This window comes from Benincasa hispida, chromosome 1 (genome assembly GCF_009727055.1).
Source record: "Benincasa hispida cultivar B227 chromosome 1, ASM972705v1, whole genome shotgun sequence".
Lineage (NCBI taxonomy): Eukaryota > Viridiplantae > Streptophyta > Magnoliopsida > Cucurbitales > Cucurbitaceae > Benincasa > Benincasa hispida.
The window spans coordinates 27,697,713-27,716,216 of NC_052349.1; the positions used below are offsets into that span (position 1 = coordinate 27,697,713).

Genomic DNA, 18,504 nt, shown 5'->3' on the forward strand with positions numbered 1-18,504 from the left:
AGAGCATCTGCAACCTTTGAACTTATACATACTGATTTGTGGGGTCCAGCTCCTCTCTTGTCTACAGATGGGTACAAATATTATGCTATCTTTGTTGATGATCACAGTAGGTACACATGGATTTATCTTCTGAGGTTAAAAAGTGACACACTGGCAGCTTTTCAACACTTTCTCACCATGATACAAACTCAGTTCAATACACTGATCAAGTCCCTACAGTCGGATAATGGTGGAGAATTTTTCAAGATACACAACTCACCGATCGTTTACCTTCGTCGTCCACTGCCCAATCTTCACCCAATACTGTCTCACACCCTGTACCCATGTCTACTCATCCCATGATTACCCGAGGAAAGGCAAGCATCTTCAAACCCAAAATACTATCCTCCCAAACCCAGAAAGACTGGTCTCTAACTGAACCTACTCGCGTCAGTGATGCACTCAAAACTACGCAGTGGAACAAAGCGATGAGTGATGAATTTCAAGCACTGATGAAAAATCAGACTTGGACTTTAGTTCCTCCATCACCATCGATGAACGTTGTTGGTAATAAATGGGTATTCAAAATCAAACGAAGTCCTAATGGCTCCATTATACGCTACAAGGCATGCCTCGTAGCAAAAGGCTTCCATCAAAACCCGGGCATTGATTTCTTTGAGACATTTAGTTTAGTGGTAAAGGCATCCACCATCCGGATCGTCATTAGCCTTGCTGTATCCAAAGGGTGGCACCTGAGACAGTTAGATTTCAATAACGCCTTCCTTAATGGTGTCCTCGATGAAGAAGTTTACATGTGCCAACCACAAGGATTTATTGATCCTCAACTACTAAATCATGTATGTCGTTTATAGCCATATATGACCTCAAAACAAGCGCCAAGGGCCTGGAACAACACACTGAAAACAGCACTATGTAGCTGGGGCTTTCAGAATGCTAAGCCTAATACATCTCTCTTCATATATCAAGCACTTCTACCTTGATACTATTACTGTTGCGGGTAATCAACAACTTGTAACAGCCTTGGACTCTAAGTTTGCTCTAAAAGATCTTGGCCAATTCCATTACTTCCTTGGAGTCCAACTGCACACTGTCCCCAATGGAGTTCGACTGGATCAGGAAAAGTATGTCGAGGACCTACTTAACCGCCTTGACCTTGGAGATCTAAAACCGGCACCCTCTCCGAGTGTTCTAAACAAGAAACTCTCCATCTCCGATGGCACTCCTCTTGAAAATCCCTATATCTATCGAAGCATGATTGGCCCCCTACAGTACTTAACCACCACAAGACCTGACATTACATATGTGGTTAATCATCTAAGTCAGTACTTAAAGCAACCTACGGACGTTCACTGGTAAGCGGTGAAGAGAGTACTAAGATATGTAAGTGGCACTCGATACTTTGGCCTCTATATTCAACATGGGTCCGACCTGTCAATTTCGGCCTTCTCCGATGCTGATTGGGCAACCAACATAGACGATCGAAATTCAGTTGTTGCTTATTGCATCTTCTTTGGAGATAATCTTGTCTCTTGGTTCTCAAAGAAAAAATTCGTTGTCGCCCGATCCAGCACAGAGTCTGAATATAGAGCACTCACTCATGCCTCTGCAGAAATCATCTAGATGCAACAACTACTATCTGAGATTGGTGTCAAACATAAGGCTCCAGTCTTGTAGTGTGACAACCTCAACGTCGGTGCTCTAGTCGTCAATTCGATGTTTCATGCACGGACCAAGCACATTGAGATCGACATTCACTTCGTTCGTGATCAAGTCCTCAGTGGTCAGCTTGGTGTTCGTTATGTACCATCCTTCGACCAAATCGCTGACTGCCTCACCAAGACCTTAACACACTCACAGTTCTTCCACCTTCGATCCAAACTCGGTGTAAATGAGAGGGGGGGGGGTAATTAAGGATGCCAACACATAAAATACAGTCTTACCTCTCTACCAAAAGAATAAGGTTTACCAAAGGAATATGTTGGTTACAACAAAGTGTCTAACCATTTGTTTTGTTGAGTTATTTTTGCATTCCCAAATTAGGGATTCCATATTGTATAAATACATCACCTATGTACATTTCAACACACAAGAAATTATAAAAGAAAAGTTGGCTTGCCACTATCGTGCACTGTCTGAGTTATCGTCTGCCTGATTGAAACTATCATTTTCCTTTTCTGATACTATCGTCTACCTCCTGACGCTATCGTTTTACACGATATCGCCTACCCCCTAACGCTATCGTCTACACGATATCATCTATCGCCTACCTCCTGACGCTATCGTCTACACAATATCTTCTATCGTCTATCTCTTGACGCTATCGTCTACACGATATCATCTATCTCTTGAAGCTATCGTCAACCTCCTTCAGACGTCATTGTCTACCTCCACCAAACGTTATCTTCTATCTTTTGACGCTATCGTTTACCTTGTCTAAGTGCTATCGTCAGCCTCTTGACACTATCGTCTAGCTGTTGATGTTATCATCTACCTCTCCAGCACTATCGTTTACTGTCCAATTGTATACCTCTTCAAACGATAACAAGCACTTCGACTTGCCGCGTGAGTCAACCATATCATTCAACCTCACATTCTAACTTGATAGACTACTATCAGTGTGGTCTATCACAGATAGACTATGATATATTGCTATTAGTTATAAATATTTTTAGTAGTTCTGTTATAGTTCTGTCATTTAAAATAATTTTCTTTATTATTATTTTTTTTCTTTTTAGTTAAAAGGGCCAAATTGTGTATTTAAAAAGTTGAACCAATTAATTAATTTTAAAAATTTATAAAACCTAGATTGAACTTAAAAACACTTTTTTTTCTCTACAAATTAAAGTGAAATACTCATTATAATTTTTTTTTAAAAAAAAAAGAAATCATTAAATTCCGATTGGAATTATATTGTTTGGTGAAGGAATTTGCTTAAGTCGTTGACCAAACACGCGAAATATAATAAGATTGCACAACTTGGCATGTTGCTGTTATATGCATTTGCCACCCACAAACCACTCTCCCCCTACACCACCAAAATCAAAACCTTTCGGCATTCTACAGCCCACGTGTCAAACTTCTAGTGGACTTACGTGTTTATTCATCTAGATTTTTCCCTTACGTCCACGGCTTATATTATTAATGTAAATTATCTAAGCCTAATCCTACCTTATAATAGTTATATTTATTAAAGAAATGAAATTAAAAAAAAAAAAACCTTATAATCATTTAGCCACGTAAAGTTGGTTAAATTAACGTCGCGTCTGGAAACATTATTTTAGTTTATTTTATTTCATAAAAAATACGTACAACTTATATCAATAATTTTTTTGTTTTATTTCATAAAAAATTTGAAACCTTTTAGGTCCTTAATTTAGTTTCTTTTTAAAGAAAACTAAAGACCCGTTTGATAAAATTCTCATTTCCTGTTTTCTGTTCTCTATTTCCTATTTTATGTTTCTTCTTTTTTGAGAACAAGAAACAAGAATATGTTTGATAACTATTTTTTTTTTTTTTTAACATTATAATATAAGAAGAGAATATATGTCATACATTAAACATCGAAAAAAAATATTATCAAAAGTTTATGTCATCTAATACAAGTAATTCCGGTAAAAACTAAATATAATAATAAATTGTATCATATCATCTCTAACTTGAGTCATTTGTCTTAAATGAAGTTAAGTCAAATCCAACTTAATTATATTGTTATGTAAATGATTAAAATTAAGCTAAATGAATGTGTCAGTCAAAAAAAATTATATATATCGTAAAAGTCTACTCAATTTCATATATACTAAAATATTAGAATTAAGATAATATATAAACATGCATATTGCAAAATTTAATAATCAAAAGTTGAAATATAAAATATATTATAATATATATATATATATATAATGGAAAATTAAAGTAATATTATGGAGCATTTTTAAAATTTAAAATTAAATTTATACAATCATAGCAAAATTATTTTGAAAAGGTAAATTGAATAAAGAAAATCAAATGAAATATACAAAGTAATGGGGATAAATTATAAAAACAAAGAATATAAAAGTGTCTCTTGAAATTTGAAATATAGAAAATTAACTACCTTATTGAAATTAAATAATATATAAATCTAAATATCGGAGAATTTAAAATTCAAATTAAAATAAAATAATAATATAGCACATTTTTTTAAATTATAAAATAAAATATGAAAGATGAAATAAATGTAAACGAAAACAATTAAAAGTGCCCAATCTTAGGCTTTGAACATGCAAAATTATCAATAGATGGGAAGGATGCATTTTCGTTAAGATAAAAGAAATAGTAATATAAGATAGAAATAGGAAAAAAAATTACTTTTTTGTAATTTCTCAAAATTTGTCATTTTTTAGCAACGTTTCCTTCAATTTTAGAATAAGTAACAGAAAGAGTTATCAAATAAAATCTGTTTCTTAAAAGATTGAGAAAACATAAACAAGAAAAAGAGACAGGAATGTTCATAAAACGGGCCACTTCATTGCATTTTTACTTTCAGAATAATGTTTAGGATTTTTTTTTTTTTTTTTTTTGAAATATAAAAATAAGAAACTTATTTAACACAAACCAGACAATTAAAAATGAACCCAAATAAGATTGGAGAACCTTTTTTCCCTGCTTTGCGTTGACCTTCCATGCTTCATTTTCACGTGAAAAGTTGAAGATCACATTGATTTATATGAATAATTATATTAATTAAAATAATAATAATAATAATAATAATAAAGTAACTTGCAGTTTCGTACAATATATTTATTTAAATTAGGTTAAATGTCAAAGTTTGGTTGTAGCGTAGTATGTATTCGGTAATTTCTTTCAAAATTGTGTAACTATCATGTACTTGCTTAAAAGAGGTCCTAAAATTGCTTTCAAATTTGAGTCTATTAAGTTTAAATAACTTTTAAACTATTCATTAGTTTGGTAACAATGAACAAATTTGATTTCAAATATTTGGCAACAAACAACAAAAAGTATTAGTTATTAGTTAAAATGATAAGTACCTATTAAACACTACAGATCAAATATTTAAAAAATCAAGAATCTACTGAAAGATATATATAGATATGTATAAAATAAGGAGAAGGTGAAAGGAAGGTAAAATTGAACCTCAAAAGTAATGTAGAATAATAAATATATAGTTAGGTCCTTATTAGTAATTAGAAAGAGTATGTATATTATAATGGTTTTGCCGTTTGGGAGAAATTGAGACAAGTTGAAACCAATCCAAAATGTAGAACACAAGTGGACGTAAGCTCAACGTCCCAACCAAAATCCCTCTTTTAACTTTTCTTCTCTCTTATCATAAACTAAAACCACTTTATAAATACTTACTTTAATTTCTCCATCTCCATTTCATTTTAAACTCTCTTTCTCAAAAATAAAAGAAACAAAAAACAAAAAATCCACCACCATGCCCCGCGTCTCTATTTGCAGAAGTAGGCCACAGTCTTCACGAACCCTAATCGACGCCGTCTCCTGGTACTGCGCCGTCGGCCTGTTGGGCCTGATCTTGATTGGGTCCATCAGAGAAACTTCGTCCTCTTCCTCCTCCTCCGATGACCGGTTGCTGATCAGAGGGAACTTGGAGACGGGGCGGCCGTGCGATGAGATTTATGTGGTGGGAGAAGGAGAAACGCTTCACACCATTAGCGACAAGTGCGGTGACCCGTTTATCGTGGAGCGGAACCCGCATATCCATGACCCGGATGATGTCTTCCCCGGTTTGGTTATTAAAATTATCGCCTCCCATAAACCTTCCAACTTCGGATTAATCCAACCTGCTTAATTTTCATCCTTTTCTCTTTTTTTTTTTTTTTTTTTTCTAAATAATTTCCAATTTCCAAACCAATAATTTAAACTCTTCCCGGAGTTTTCAGGCAAATTTATACCCCCACCCCAAAATATATACATATATATAAGCTTTAGATTTTTTTGGAATTATAATTTCCCAGACACAGACTTGTATGTATTTTCTTTCTCAGGGATATAGAGGTAAAATATGGCTCATCATCTTTCTCTTGTATGTACAAATATCCTAATTAATATATATATATATTTAAGAGAAAGAATATGTCTATTTGTAATTTGTCTTTTTTCTTTCTTTTATTTTTTATTTTTACTTTCAAATATCTAAATTTAATAAACAAAATATATATGAACTATGGTCATTTCAACAGTAACTCGCATTTTTACGGTAGCTCAATTTTTCTAAATATTGCTTTTCAAAGGTAATAAATTATAGTTAATTTTTATGCTGTAAGCTCTTATATGACTTGATTGGCCTACTCCTAGAGCTCTTACTTTTATGATTTATTAATTGATATTTCTAATTATATTCAAAGTTCAAACAAATAAAATGTGACGGTTCCTAGTAATGTTATGTATAATTGAATCAATTTATCAAATTCGAGTCCATATATCATCAATTAAAATATTAGATATTTGAATTGCTTAGCAATGGAATGATGTTTAGATTAATTAATTTTCATAATTAAATATTATCACATATTGTATAGCTCATTAGGCAAAACATGTAATATTTTTAGCTTTAGTTGTAGGTTTGGCCCCTACATTTGTTGAATTTTTTAAATCAATAAATTCAGTATCATCAATTCCATTCAATATATATACAAATAATATGGTTCATAAGAGCATAAGTTAGTGAATAAAACAATAATTCGTAGATTGATGGTTTAATTGTTCAACTAATTGAATTGTAAATAATTAAAAAAACTATAATAGTTTATTTTTTTTAAAAAAAAAAAAAAAGTATGCGTAAGAAAATTATAATAAATAAATAAGAGGGCCGAACATTTGGCGGTTGCAAAACAAAGCAACGGATTCGCTTCTGAAACTAATTGTAGTAAGCAAGAAACCGTTTTTTGTATTGTATACGCTACCATAAAACTGATTATTCAGATTTTGTCTTCTTCTATTTTTTGAATTATATTACCAATATTCTTTTAAAAAAATTGTTTAACATTACACATTGAACCAACACAAATATCGACTTATAGTCTTAAAATTTAGAGGTCGTATTAACTAAGATATCAAACTAATAATTGTATCATTTTAAACTAGAGTTTTTATAAATGAACCTAAGCTTTCATAATTACACAAATTTTGATTCGTAGCTATTTTTATTTGATTCTATTTAAAATCAGCTCAAAATTACTTATAAATTTGTTCTACATGATCGAATTCCACTAAAAGTAGCAAATCATGTGATTGTAATTCTTTCTAAATAAGTCTAAGCAACATAGAGGAAGGCAAGCAAATGTAAAGTTGTACATTCAAATTTAATAAAAAAATTGCAACTATCGATTTAGATTATGACATTTCTCTATAATATATAATAATCACCGTATACATCTAAAAAAAAGTCTCATGCATGTGTGAAATTTATAAATTAACGATCTTAAAACAAAATTCTATTGGATTCTAAATTAATTAACTTATGAAAGTTCAGGGTTTGTTTGGGATGTGTGTGCTGCTTGGGATGAGGTATGTTTGTCGAAAGTTGAAGGGGGTTTGGATATTCATCATACTTCTTTTTGGAATGTGGCGGCTATTTTGAAATTATTATGGTTATTGCTGGTGTGGTCTGGTTCCCTGTGGGTTGCATGGATGGAGGAGTATGTGCTTTGGGGTCGTTCGTTATGGGTGATTCGTACTGAGATGAAGCAATCCTGTTGTTTGAGGGTAATTTTACGCCGTCGTGATAGCTTAAGCCGTTTGTCAGGATGCAGGAGATGCTTTGTTTGGTGGGATCCGTGGCTGTCTGTGGGGTCGATTTTCAAGATTTATGGGGACCGCGTAACTAATGATGTTGGCAGTTGTCGTGAGGCTAGACTGTCATATTTTTAATCCATTGATGGTTGTTGGCTTTGGCCATCGCTTTCTTGAAAACTTCTTGAATTGTGGGGTTTGGTTCAGGATGCGGAGTCGAGGGTGAGTGGGGAGGATTGTTGGGTTTAGGTATCGAGTGGTAATGGTCAGTTTACTGTTGCTAGTGCTTGGGAGAGTCTACTCCGAGACGTCCTAGAGTATCCTGAGCTCATCTAGTTTGGTTTGGGGGTAATATTTCGAGGCATTCCTTCTATGCCTGGCTGGCAATGAAGGACAGATTAGGTACTCGGGATTGGTTGAGGAGGTGGGATCGAACGGTGGATGTTGCCTGTCTGCTTTGTATTGATGGGGTAGAGTCTCGAAATCATTGATTTTTCGATTGTGTATTTGGGAGTGAGGTCTGGGAGGGTGTGTTGCGTCTGTTGGGTTAGTCTCATCGGGTTGCTGGGTGGGATGTGGAGTTGAGATGGGTGTGTCGGATGGAGTCAGGTAAGTGTGTTCGGAGTAAGTTATTTCGAGCCTTCTGGTGTGCGTCAATTTATTATATTTGGCAGGAGAGGAATCGTCAGTTGCATGGCGAGCGTCCAAGATTGGCGTCTTCTTTGTTACAGTTTATTGTCTCTATGGTCCATGCACGTGCGCAGATTGATTTTCATGGCCTCCTCTGGCTTGTTTGTTGTTCGTTGTCTTTTGTTTCCCCTTGGTTTCTATGGTTCTTTGATTGTTCCTGGTGTAGGGTTTTTTTATTATGTTTACTTTTTGCTTGTGTTTAGTTTGTTCGTCTCTCTATTTTTTGTTGTTCTGGTTTAGGTTGGTTGTTTTGAGTCTTCCGGCTGTACGTTTTATGTAGGTGCTTTGTTTGCTATGATGGCTTGATCCGGGGTTATGGGATCTCTTGTTGTTGTATAATAATATTACCTATTAAAAAAAAAGTTTAGGGTTTTGAATGGATATAATTGTTGGTTTAGATTTTAATGGATACAATTTTATAAATTATTATAGCTTAAACATTTCATTTGTTCTCTCATGGGTGTCAACGTTTCCTTCATGTACACTTTAGAGACTCAATTCAAATATTTTAAATAACTTAATATTTTACTTATCGAATAAAATAACTTCATTAGTAATTTTGTTAGAACTAAACTAATATAAAATCAAACAAAAATAAGACTTGTATTGTAATTAATTTTCATCTTACTCGGTACTCAGCAAACTAATACTTCAACTCGAATTGAATGAAGACTTTAATAAGCAATTTCAAAATTCGTACCAAAAAGAGTGAATTAAATATTGCAGTTTTTCTTCCTTTTCTTTCCTTTTCTTTTCTTTCTTTCTTTCTTTCTTTTTTCCCATTTTTTTTTGAAGAAATTAAATATCTTAGTTGGAATTCTAGAAAAAAGTAATATAATCAAGCTTTTTTTTTAATTAATTTCCAAAAAAAATTCTTTAAATTTTCAAAAAAAAATTAATAAAATGAGATATAATTTAGATAACTATAATTGAGTTAGAACGGATGAATGTTTATTTTTTTTTTTTGCATATTGTAACTATAAATCTAAAGATGGAAATTTTAGGGGGTGTTTGGGAGTGAGGACTCTCCTAATACTATAATAACCACACTTTGAATGTTATTTCAAACCTCCAATTAACTATTGTCAACACTATTTCAAGACCTCTATTTGCTACTGTTTTTACTATTTTACAATTATCATTTTTTTTATATTTTTTACTATAATATTTACTATTTTTTTCTCATACTAAAATAGTTTACACCTCAAACACATATTATTATAATTCAAACTAAAATAATCTACGCATCAAACACAAACTATTATAATCCAACTATAATAATCAACTTCTTGTTCCAAACGGCCTCTTAATGTGTTAATTTTTTTTTTTTTTGAGAAAATAATATTTGATTTTTCTATTTTTTTTAACATATTTAATTTTTCAGTCTTAAAAACTGTTTCAATAGCGAATTTCAATATCATAATTATTTTGTTTTATTATTATTATTTTTGGAGAACACGTCACATCCAACTTGATACGCATTCTAATTTTGATAAGTTTAGTTAATAAATGAATTGGGATTCTAATGGATTCATTAATTACTTCAACCATTTTGTGGAGCAATTAACCAAAACAAACAGTAGTGACGATCCAACTTGGCACAAAGGAGCAATGTGATTGGACAACCTTATGGTCCATTCACACGTGTGTTTGCGTGTGACATGCTCTAAATTTATTTTCAACTAATTAGATTTCAACTACACATTAGCAATTAATTTCCATACCAAATCAGAATTTCCACCCATTATATTTTAGTCACATAATAAACTCGTTAAATTGAATATAACTCAATTGATATTTAAATGTGTTGGAGACCACAAAGTTCATAATTCAAATCCCCACTTTTAGAATCTAATTTCAAATTAGAAAATTAATTATATTTTAAGTTACCTAAATGAATACTTTTAAGATTAAAATGTTATGTGATTTGGTAAAAACCTATATGACAACTTTTGTCCTAGATCTCATTAGGATAGTAACTCTGAAAAAAATGAAGATAAAGTGGCAAATTACAAGCATTTTTTAGTATATATTGTGATAATGCTTTTGGCCTTTATTTCCTTCACCAAACTCCCTTTATGTACATGATTTTTACACTGGCATTAGATCGTAATAGTTAGGGGCGTTAAAAAAATCCAATGATTCGAAAAAATCGATCAAATAAATGAAAATTTTATGGGTTGGATTGGTTCATGGATCACCTAAACCAATCCGAACCAACCCGAATTTATTATTAATTTTAAAATATATTTTTTTGTTACTTATAACACAATTATTTATACATATATTTATTCTAATTTTATGTAATTCCAATATTTTTTTAATAACTTATTCTTCAAAAACTCTTAAAAGTAGTTTCTTTACATTTTAGAAAGAAAATTTGCATTATATAAATTGAAGTTGAGTAGTTAATCTTAATTCAATATATGAAAATAATTAAATTAGATTTTTACATATTTACGTTTTGCATATTTAAATAAATAATTTAATTAACCTGAACCAACCCAACTCAAATATTTCATGGTTGGGTTGGGTTGGGTCATTTTTTAATAAGGATTATTTGGGTTAAAAAAAAATTTACAACCCGAACAATTGGGTTGAGTCTAAAAAGTCTTTTAACCCAACCCATGAACACCCCTAATAATAGTAACTTGAGTTTTACTTCTATATAAAATATAAAATTATTAGGAACCAAGTTGTAAAATCCATGAATTACTACATAACTCTTTTTTCGAAGCAGAAGAGAACTAAACAGCATGGATTCTTTGACAAAGAAAATTACTTGTAATATTCATAGGTTTGATGTCCCTAATCAAAAGTAATCGATAAAGACCTTATGTTATGCTAATGATTTCTTGAAAACAAACAAGTAAAAATATATATATTTAAAATCACTCATCCCGCCATGATCGCCCCCACTTGCACCATCAATTTGATATAAATATGTTGATGAGGGAAAAACAGGAAGGGCCTAAGCTTCTAATTTGACGGGAGGACACTGAATCTTTATATGAAGTGGTGATGGGTGTTGTTGAACTGTTAACTCTAGATGCTGCTTGTTTCTGATGGAAAAAGATGGCTAAGTGAGTTCTTTTTTGGGAGATTAAAGAGTGTTAGGAAGCTAAAATTTGGGGTTCTGAGTTATTTAAAGGACAGAAGTTGGTGGTGTTTTCTGTAAAACAAGAGACAGAAGATAAGTGCTGTAATTGTTTATGCATTTTGGTATTGACAATGAAGCTGTGGAATTTTTCCGAGGCCTTTGTTGCTGGTTTTCTTGTATTTTCGAGTTTCTCTTGCTCAGAGATCCGTAAGTTTATCTCTCTCCATCTCTCTATTACCCTTTTGCTCATTTCTTACACTATTTATACGTGTTGCAGCTCCTTATAGCATGTTTGTTAGAAAGGCAACTTCAGCTCCGCCGGTTGTCTACTACGACTACATTATAATCGGTGGAGGAACTACTGGCTGTCCATTAGCCGCCACTCTTTCACATGGTGCCACTGTTCTAGTTCTTGAGCGCGGTGGCTCGCCATACAGCAATATGAACATAACCCATATCAATAAATTTGCCACCACCCTATCAGACACCAGCCCCTCATCTCCAATCCAAGAATTCGTCTCTCAGGATGGAGTTATCAATGCTCGTGCACGAGGTTTAGGGGGTGGTTCGGCTGTGAATGCAGGATTTTACACCCGATCAAGTCCGCATTATGTGAAGAAAGCTGGTTGGAATGAGATTATGGTGAATCGATCTTACAGATGGGTTGAGAAACTGGTGGCATTTGAGCCACCAATGTTGGAATGGCAAGCTGCAGTGAGGGATGGTCTAACTGAAGTAGGAGTTCTGCCATACAATGGTTTCACTTATGATCATATCCATGGGACTAAGGTCGGAGGGACGAGCTTTGACAAAGAGGGATGCAGGCATACTGCAGCTGATTTACTTCAGCGTGCTATTCCCAAGAATCTTAAAGTTTATTTACACGCAGTCGTCCATAAGATCTTGTTTCAATACAAAGGTAAATTTTCAAAATGATAAATGACCAATAAGAAAATCACAAACTTTCATGACTCATTCGGGTTACAATAATGCAACTTCATGTCCATTCCATTATGAACATTTTTTATGCAGAAAGAAGACCTAAAGCTTTTGGAGTGATATTCAAAGATGCAAATGGTGTTTAAGCACAGAGCATACCTGAAGAGAAACTCCAAGAATGAGATAATTCTCTCAGCTGGGGCAATTGGAAGCCCACAGTTATTGATGTTGAGTGGTATGGGCCAGCCCGTCATCTTATGGCCCATAAAATCAGGTTGGTCTTGGACCAGCCCATGGTAGGCCAGGGAATGGCTGATAATCCAATGAACATACTCTTCATACCTTCGCCCCGACCAGTTGAGGTCTCTCTAATTCAAGTTGTGGGAATAACAAAGTTTGGCAGCTACATTGAAACAGCCAGTGGATTAAGCTTTGATCGTTCTTTGGCTCATAGACTCTCAGAAAGCTTTGAATTACTCTTCAATCAGGTTCTTGATTTTTATCATTGCAGCTTGTTTTCATTTTAGGCCTAATAATTGGTAAGGACCCAAGTTAAATTCAAAGAATTATTGGACTTGACATGTAAGAAAGCTCAATGCGTGAAGTAAAAGTAAAAGATTTACTTACCTAAATCAGAAGAGATTTTTTATGAAATGTGCAGAGTGACAAACCATTCACAATAGCTCCAGAAGCACTGGGGAGAGCAACTCTATTCATAGAGGCAACCTTAAGAGGTGGAATCATATTGGAAAAATTAATGGGTCCAAGTTCCACAGGTCACTTGGAGCTCCAGAACACTGACCCACATGACAATCCTTCTGTAACCTTCAACTATTTCAAAGAACCAGAGGATCTGAGGAGGTGTGTTGAAGGGATGAGAACAATTATAAATGTAGTAAACTCGAAAGCTTTTTCAAAGTTTCGTGATAGAAAGTATCCAGTGCAGACCCTTCTCAATCTGATAGTGAATTTGCCTCTCAACTTGAGACGTAAGCATGCTAGAGCTGCTGTTTCTTTGGAACAGTTTTGCACCGACACTGTCTTGACCATATGGCATTACCACGGTGGCTGTCAAGTTGGTAGAGTCGTTGATCAGGATTACAGAGTTTTCGGTATTGGTGCTCTTCGAGTTATTGATGGATCAACCTTTCATCAAACTCCTGGAACCAATCCTCAAGCTACCGTGATGATGCTTGGAAGGTGAGCACGAAGAAGTTGATAACATTGAACTTACGGAATCTTAAATATAAATATCCAAAAGAAATTGATATGAGCATTTGGGTTATCCTATGACATTGTTTCTGTTAACGTAAATTTGGACCCATATATAACTCATAATTTACGTTAACAGTTGCAATATCACATCAAGTCTTCATCATACTGGCTCGGGGCTCTAAATTTTCCTTAAAGTAACTTTTGTATCCAAGAATTTAATTTAAATATATCTATAAAAATTAGAAAGTTAATCGGTTGCCTTATTGCCCAGTAACTGGGACCTTACTATACTATGAATCTTCCATGGTGCAGGTATATGGGAAGAAGGATATTAAAAGAGAGACATTCTTTTGGAATGAAGCAGAAGAGAGTTTGATACTCTGGATTTCAGAGTTGAAAGTTGAAAAAGTAAATGTAGCATAATTATTTGTACCCATTTTCAATTGTGATTTGGAATTTTGCCCGGTCTGAAAGTTGCATAAATATTTTGTTACCAAAAGAAACATCGCCTATTGAAGAACCTTTAGATAAGAACCATCAAATGAAATATTGATGATCTTTTCCCATGAGATTCTTCAAGAGCTAATCATTTCAAGTTATTTTGTTAGAATATAAGATTAGAGAGAAACTAAAAAGAAGCAACTGCACACCGTAAATCATTAATCACCTACCTTGCTGCAAGACTTCCACTTGATCTACTAAAACTGCTGGCTGCTTTCTCATCTGTCATTGAAATAATTTGATTAATTTGGCATTTTGTCCACTCATTATTGAAAAATATTTCAGATGTCCTTCCTTCAAACTCCAACCCAACCTTGACTCTTGGAACTCCAAAGAGTTTTCTGGATTTAGTTTCTGCCTTTCATGAAAAGTTAATATTGTTCTTAGTTAAAAGCCTTTTTAAAATGAAACTGAAGATAGGGGTCCCCATCATTTTCATCTAGCTAAAAACTTCAAGATAATCTGTTACAACGTAGTTGTGGCTATACCAATTACCAGCAGATGAATCAGCCTACACAGGGTTAGGACTTGTTCTCCAAAAGACATGTCTGTAAATGGACCAGCAACCTATAATGGATGCATCAAATGGCATTCATGATAGGCAGAGTTAATGAGGTTTAACAATTTCTAGATTTCTTCAGTTTGGAGGTGGCTAATATATCCAACCAAAAACTCGTGAGCCTTACCATCCACCTCAATGACACTTGATCCAGATGCTTTTTTCACACCTCTTTCCTTCATCAACCTCCTTAATCGAGTCACAACAGACCATCTTTTTGGACAGCAGCATGAAGACTCCACTATTCTCTGGATCAAGTTCCAAGATGTAATCTTATATGTGATGAGAGAGCTCAACATTTCCAGCAGTTCTGCAAGCATCTAGTAGCACTCCCAAGATAAGCACATCTGGTCTGGCTTCATTGCCACGGTCCTTGCCAACTCCATAACTTCCTCCAAGAGTCCAGCTCGACAGAACAAATCAATCATGCATCCACGATGCTCCAACTTTGGCAACAAATTGTAAAGTTGACTATTCATATTGTTACAATACTTGCGCCCTTCGTTGACCATACCAGAACGGCAGCAAGCTGTTGTAATCGCTAGAAACATTACCTCATTAGGCTTGACACCATATATTATCATTACTTCAAAAAGATTTAATGCTTCATGCACAAGTCCATGCATTGCCAGACCGCATAACAGGGCATTCCAAGTGAAGGTATTTCTTTGAGGCATATTGAAAAGATTTGCAGTGCCATTTTGATTCATCCACATTTGGCATACATGTCAATAACAGCAATTCCAATTTGGATATCCCATTTGATTCCTCTTTGATTTATGTACTCATGGACCCATGTGCTGAAGTCAAAGGTTCCTAGGCTAGCACAAGCAGGGAGAACACTAGTTAAAATAATCCCATCAAGGCTAATACCCAAGGTTCGCATAATTGAAAACAGTTCCAAGTCCTCTTTTGGATGGTCACTCTGCACCAATCCAGTGATCATGATGGTCCAAGACACAATATCTCTCGTTGGAAGCTCGTCAAAAATTTTCTTAGCTTCACACAAACATCCATTCTTTACATACATATCTAGCATCGCATTGCCTAGTACTAAATCCAACTTAAACCTTCGCTAGATCACACCATGAGTTCCCTTCCCTGTGCACAAGTCACTCTTTCTTGCACAAGCAGTAGACACACTGACTAAAGTTGCAATGCTTGGCTCCACATCCATCCCGAAAAACAAAGAAATGGCCTTATCAAAATGCCCCGACTTCATGAACCCAGATATCAAACTGTTTCACGAAACAACATCTCGTACAAGCATTTCATCAAACACCTTACCTGCACAAGAAAAATCCCCACAAAGCTCCCAAGCAACGAATCGATGAGTTTTGTCCATAATGATCAGCCAAAATCCCCAACTTAACCATCATGCCATGAACCTGTTTGAAATTCATGAAGCATGTGTAAATTAAGCTTGATGCTCATAGACCAAATAAAGCCGCATACACTCTTACTACAAAGATGTTTATTTAACAAAGTTTGGCGGAAAGACCACCTTAGGTTCATTGGATCATCAACATCAACATGGATACACCTGTTTTTCTCATGAATGGAGATGGTTTCTCTTTTTTTTTGTTTTTTTGGCACTCAAAAAAGAAGAAAGAAGTAAGGAAATAACACTGATTGATCAAAAGATATTCTTCACCAAACATAAATGAAGCAACAGGATAAATGACCAAAATAGAATGTGTCTTAAAATAATGACCAAACTAATTTTGAAAATGGACTAATTTTGATACTATTTAAAATTGAAGGGTGGACAAAGATACTCTCACTACCAAATCCCTATGAATATGGTGAACTTAAAAAAATCTAACTTAAAATAGGATCTAATAAACTAAATCATCCTAAATCTCTCATAAATTTGAGTTCCAAATATGAATATTCTCAAGCAAATAAAAAAAGAAAATATATCAAAACTAACTTTAATTCTTAAAAAATAATATCAAAAAAAATATATATATATATCATTGAAACAAAACTAGATCTTTAATGGTTGAAAATAGAAATGAAAAGTTATAGCTTTTAGGTACCAACAAAATTAGTTAATCATGAAATATATTTAACTATAATTTAACTCAAAATTTAAGAAATAAATAAATAACTTGTATTACGTACTTTGAATCTTCAATCTTCATGAGTATGAATCATACATATACCTTGTATTAGTTGAAATTTTCATCATATTCCGTCACAAATTTTATTCTAAAAATAATTTAAATCTCACATACAGGTAATAGCTAAAAACTTCATCAAGCCATGCAAATGAAAATATTATATATTAAAAACGTCAACTAATCCACACAAAATACTTTCTTATACTAAAACCTAAAGTCTTTGATGCTTACTCCAACAACTTCCCCATAGATATACAAATTCTTCAAATGCCCAATTCATCTTTCATTCTAATCACCATCATTTGAAAATCTCACAAATTAATATGCAAAAACACTTTGAAACCTTAATTTAAAAACACATTACATACCTATAGGTTACAAGACATGGATTCCGGTCGTCACATCCTAATCCAAGGGCATCCGATAATAGGGGCGAAAATTTTGTGTCCAAGAAACGTTGTCATGGTTTTAGTCATGGTGTTCCGGTGTTGTATGAGTCATATTTTAAAATTGTGACCGTTGTTGAGGAAGATGAAGTTGATAATGCCAAAGAGATTGAAAATTTTGCTCGTTGTTAGAGATGGAAACTTAAAGAGAGAGAGATTTTGTTAAAAAAATCTAGAATTTGTAGGAGTAAATATGGAATAATCTAATGAGTAGGGGGTCTCTCCTCAAATACTAATGGCCATATTTCAGTATATTAAAAAAATGGACCTCTTTCAAAATTACACTCACATTTTGGCCATTCACGGTAATTTCTCAACATAATAAAACTTAGGATATTTGTAGTAGATAATAAAATAAGTGAAAAAAATCTAAAAATATATTATCATTTTAAAATATTTGCAAATAGGAAATGGTTGATTAGTCAACCTTTGAATTTTTTCTAATTTCTAATTTCATCCACCCTTATCTTGTCTTGTTATACACTTTCTTCCTTTTTTTTAATCTTTTTATTTTCTTTATTTTCTTCGATTTTTTCTTATTTCCTTTCTTTTATTTTTTTGTTTTCTTTCCTATATTGGTTTTTGCTTCTTTTCTTTCTTTTTTATTTTTTATTTTCTTTTCTTCTAGTTTTTGCTTCTTCCCTATCTTTTTTATTTTCTTTTCTTTTCTTTATCCGGTTTTTGTTTCTTCCCTTTTTTTTATTTTTTTAATTTTCTTTCATTTTCTTCCTCTTCCCTTTCTTTTTTTTTCTTTTTTTATTTTCTTTTCTTTTTTCCTTTTTACTTATTCCCTTTCTTTTTTTTAATTTTCTTTCATTTCTTCTATTTTTGCCTCATTTTTTTTTTAATTTTCTTTTCTTTCTTTAGTTTTTGCTTCTTCTCTTTCTTTCCTTTTTTTTTTTTTTATTTTCTTTCCTTTATCTAATTTTTGCTTCTTCCGTATCCAAGACTTGAAAGTATCCAATTCATAAGTGACTTAACACCAACAAACCAATCATCAAGTTTGATTATTATAACGAAAGTCTATCAGCGATAGCCACTAATATTTTCTATCATTGATAGCTTAATCTTTGATGGTTTTTTTCACAGTTAATGGTCACTTATAGAAGTCTATCGTTGATAGCCAACTTAGTGAATTTAATTAATAAAGTTGAATCTCGAACTAAACTGTAT

At 33.3% G+C, this 18,504-nt stretch overlaps 1 protein-coding gene and 1 pseudogene across 1 annotated transcript; one reads left to right on the forward strand and one right to left on the reverse strand.

Moving 5' to 3' along the window:
* Positions 1 to 11,206: 11,206 nt before the first annotated feature.
* On the forward strand, positions 11,207 to 14,372 carry LOC120075754 (protein HOTHEAD-like). The gene is given in 7 exon segments (XM_039029435.1): positions 11,207 to 11,752; positions 11,823 to 12,464; positions 12,578 to 12,627; positions 12,629 to 12,719; positions 12,722 to 12,972; positions 13,146 to 13,684; positions 14,012 to 14,372. Coding segments are annotated over 7 exon segments (1,713 nt in total). The 5' UTR covers positions 11,207 to 11,676; the 3' UTR covers positions 14,076 to 14,372.
* Positions 14,373 to 14,767: 395 nt separating this feature from the next.
* Positions 14,768 to 16,162, reverse strand: LOC120075689 (annotated as a pseudogene).
* Positions 16,163 to 18,504: the final 2,342 nt, after the last annotated feature.